A 4517-nucleotide genomic window follows, 5' to 3' on the forward strand; every position below is an offset into this window, starting at 1 on the left:
CCACTGTACAGCCTCGGGCCACCAGCAACTTTCTAAATCCTCAATAAAAAGCTGACAGGTTGCAATGATGTTCCAAATAACTTATTAAGAAAACAACTAAATACACAGAAAATATTCTGAAAACTGGTTTATTTTATATCTCCTAGTTTGAAATGAAGCAATAAAAACATGTATAAAACATCACAAACTGTAATATTTTACAAATGCTTATGTCCTGTCCTGCTGATGCAATGGAGACATCTTCCAGTGACAGTCTTCATCCGTGTGTGTGTGAGGAGGCTCCTAAACCCACCGACACAGAAGTGCATGTTCACAACTCCCTCTGCGCAGGCGGGGTCAGGACCCTCCTCACCCTGGGTGAAGAGGGGTGGTGCTGTGGCCAGTCAGGTATGAAGTGCTGAGAGTGGATCTTTGGTCCTCTGTGCAGCTCTGTCCACTCTCAGCTGCCCTGCAAAGTAATAACACAAGAAAGACGTCATTTTAACACGAAACAGCATTTCCATAGTAGGCAGCTGCAGCATGTTGTTAAAATGCAATTTTAAACTCAACATATACACACAAAAACTATAAATAAACTTAGACCTACAGTACTGTAGGACGATGATTTATACCAGCTATTGGAAGGATTTAGTCTTCAAGACAGTTTGTAGCCAATGTGAGGTGATAACTTACATAGCTGGAACACAGCACCACTCTCCAGTTTGTCATTTGGTCATCCATCCTTCTCATCAGGTTGGGGTAAGGCTGTCTTCTGGGTGGAGTATCTCTCTGTGTTAGCTCCGTCTTGGACGTTGAGTGTCTGAAGTGCTGAATGCTGGGAGAGGACGAGTGTAAAGCACCCGGAGACAAAAAGACAAAGAGAAAAGCATGAATTCACAGATCACTGAGTTGTTCAATTTACTTTTATTCTGTTATGTGTTTTTACCTTACCTCTGATCCCTTAGCCACAGGCTATACCTTATGTAAACACAATCTAATTATTTGTGTTGACATTAAGTACGGACTTACCTTTGTCCTGCATGCTGAGCTAGAGCTTGAGAAAAAATATGTAAGTCATTTAAATAGTTACCTGTGATATCAACAGAAATAGAAGTAACAATACCTAAAACACTACCTTACAGTCACACAGGCAATGTCACATATTAAGAAAAAAAACAATACATTTCACATGTGTTAGTTAATATTTTTTAAAAGTCAGATATTCTTAGTTAGCTGTCTTACAAACATCACAAGACACAAAGGCTTAACTTAAATATTACAAAGTTAATTAAAAATTAAAAGATATTTACAAGTTTAAAAACAAGTTCTAACATAATCTAGTCAGAGTCGCTGTCATCATGTGAAAGGTTAAAAGGCCTTTCCCAGAAGCGTCTGACACCAAAAGAACCCGATGATGTTGAAGGGCCATAGAACGTGTCATCACTTACCTTGCTTACCTTTGCACTTACCTCTTCACTGCAGACGTCTTCTCTCTTTCTCTTTGCTGAGGTTGAAGGAGAAGGAGAAGCTGTAGGATCAGCAGAGGAAGCAGCTGAGGGAAAAAATAAGAGAGCAGATGAAGAAGAAAGAGCAGCTGAGGGCGGAGGTGACGGAGCAGGAGAGGAAGCAGCTGAGGGAGTAGATAAGAGAGCAGGTGAAGAAGGAGCAGCTGAAGGAGGAGCAGCTGACGGATCACAGACTGGGGCAACGACTAGAGGGAAGAGTGGGTCGTTGGCGTGGCCGAAAGGCGGCATGGCGAATGGGGCATCACCTGGAGAAATAGGACGTTGCCAATCGTGCCAAAACGGCTCTGGAGAAAGCTCCCGGATGAGAGGAGAATCATCTCTCTCATCCATGGTGTCATACCCCGAGTCATCGCTAGGCCAATCGCCCCACTCTTGTGAGTCGTTCCAGTCAGATGAATTGTCAGTCTGTTCACTCACCTCTTCAACGTCCTCAGGTGGGTAGGGAGGGTACTCACCTTCCTCTTCACTGTCATCAGGATGTTGTGCTTCATGAGAAGAGGGGGAGGGTGAGACAGGGAGATACTCACCATACTCACCTTCACTGTCAGTGTCATCCAGGATCCTGATGACTTCTGGAAGGCCTTCTTCTGCAGGACGCTCAACCACGTAGTCAAGACGACCTGTGAGGAAACAAGTTTAAAATAACATTAGGAATGTAATAAACACCAAATGCTAAAGCAACAGACCTACATCTGTTAGTTTGAGCAGATGATGAGAGAAAAGCATTGTAGGCTACATTTATGTCAGACTGAATGACACTTCTACCTGTTCATGCAAGAAAAAAACAACTAAGTCAACCAAGTTCACATCATTAAGTGAAGCATCCATTTTTAATAGAAGAGCTCTAAACCTCCACCAAAGCAGCTCACTCTGTGTACTATTAAGGTAACACTATTGTATTTAGTATACATTCATTTTGTTTTATTTGTTCTTTGTAAGCCTTTATGTAAACACTATGTTGGAGTAAGTACTGGATAATATGTATTGATTTGTAAATAACTGGACATGAATAGCTTATTGTATAAATATAGTACAGTAAATTTATAACTAACTAATTCTTTCATTAACGATGTAACACGTTTTGAAACCTCATCAGAGGTTCAATATGTGGATGCAAACTATAATGTAACATTGAGACTCCCCATCTCCCCCTAAATGTTGCCAGTACAAACAAAGGCAGTACAACTGCTTTTGTTTGTACAAAAGCAGTTGTACTGAGGTCAGATGTAACACGATATTTTAAATCTTTACACAGTACTATAATATATTGACCACAGACTCCACACAGATTTTTGTTCATTTTTGACCAATCACAAAAAGGCAAGCAAAAGTTACCAAAAACATAACCTCCTTGGCAGATGTTAAAATTGCAAACACACAAAGCTCTGCAGGTATGTCTGAAAACCATGGTCAAATAAAAAACAAACTATGCTATCCCTGTGTATCTGTTTGCTATATAATAAGATATGTTATTAAAAATATTAGCATAACATAAGATAGGTCTTAATACCATTATTACTACTGAACTATGATTACTGTTTTCAGATTTTTTTTTATATTATTTTATTTTTATTTTTTATCATCACGTTTTGTAGCTGGGAAAAAGTTATAGTTAATTTCAATAAAGCATTTGATCCGGAGAAGAACAGGATGTTAGGAGGGGACCGGGATCTGGTGTGTTTACACCTGTGTTCTGATGTCATGACACGCTGAAGATGCTGTTACCACAGAGACAGATTTTGGGGCATTTTACAAATTTTAGTCCATTAAGCTATTTTTAACCATTTCATTAAAAAAGGGTCAAAGTCTTCAAATCAAAGTAACACCTCTTCTTTTTTTTTAAATTCATACACCAGTCGTTAATAATTTCTACACCTCTCCCGGAAAATTTAAAGCATACAAACAATTTACGGGGAAAAATCTTGGAATACACATATTTTGATAACATTAAAACTTGATATTCACACTGGAACAATAATTTAGTGACTCTTAAAATAACTGAAGAAATGTTAAAAGTACCTGCAGCGAAGTCCAAGGGACTGTCGAGGAGTCGGGGTCCACGACGAGCCATCTTTGCTGTTAAGATGAAAAACAAGCACAAACAATCCAAAGATGAAGTACTTGTTGTTTCTTGCAAGTAAAATCGCTTTCAGAAAAATATTTTCCAAAACGTAACTTTCCACAGGCTGAGGTTGGAGCAGGTCAAAACAAGTCCAATAGCAAGTGTAAAGGGACGAACGGAACCTTGTGCAGCATTTATATACCCTCGGCAGGCCATGGTTACGGTTGCCAACATGCATGTGCACGTGCATGTGATAGAACTATATGAACGGAGCTCACTGCAAGGTAATTAACAGTTAATTCACTTGGACTTGGCCAGCGTGCCAAATCGCAGCTTTAGCTTTAGCCTAGCCTGCCGGCTAGTGTCTAGAGGGCCGGAATCGATTCCCCTGGTGTGGCAGCACTTTTAAATTTTTCTTTAATTGATTTTCTAATCACATATTGTACACATGTGAACATTCCCAAGTGTGTTTTGGCGTCTCAGCCATGTGTTTTAAAACTCCCACTTTGCAGGCGGGCCAGGCTGCAGGTTAAGCTTTAGCCTAGCTCAGGGGTCAGCAACCTTTAACACCCAAAGAGCCACCTGGTTTCCGCCCAAAAGAAAGCACTTGGAGCCACAAATATTTTTTTGACATTTAAATTGAAGATGACACTGTATAGATTGTTTTTTTGTTTTTTTTTTTACCTTCATGCTTTGTGTGAACAACTAAAGTAAGTAAGTAAGTAAAGTTTATCTATTAAGCGCTTTTCACAGACAGGCAGTCACAAAGCGCCGTACACAAATATTAAAATAAACAATACAATCAATAGACATTATACACAATGTAAAAGATCAAATGTAAATAATGTAAAGAATATAAAATACGTAGATCAACAAAAGGCTTGTTTGAACAGAAAAGTTTTTAACTGGTTTTTAAAAGAATCCACAGAGCAACTAAAGTGTGTTGCTTA

The 4517-nt window shown here is 39.3% G+C and overlaps 1 protein-coding gene across 1 annotated transcript; it reads right to left on the bottom strand.

The window, feature by feature from the left end:
• Window positions 1–317: 317 nt before the first annotated feature.
• On the bottom strand, window positions 318–3899 carry LOC146517202 (uncharacterized). The gene is made up of 3 exons (XM_085164294.1): window positions 3525–3899; window positions 673–2125; window positions 318–448 (listed from the first exon to the last, which is right to left on the bottom strand). The coding sequence occupies exons 1-2, from the start codon at window positions 3574–3576 to the stop codon at window positions 1317–1319; spliced, it is 861 nt and encodes a 286-aa protein (XP_085020420.1). The 5' UTR covers window positions 3577–3899; the 3' UTR covers window positions 318–448; window positions 673–1316.
• Window positions 3900–4517: the final 618 nt, after the last annotated feature.

Source organism: Neolamprologus multifasciatus, chromosome 6, assembly GCF_963576455.1.
Source record: "Neolamprologus multifasciatus chromosome 6, fNeoMul1.2, whole genome shotgun sequence".
Lineage (NCBI taxonomy): Eukaryota > Metazoa > Chordata > Actinopteri > Cichliformes > Cichlidae > Neolamprologus > Neolamprologus multifasciatus.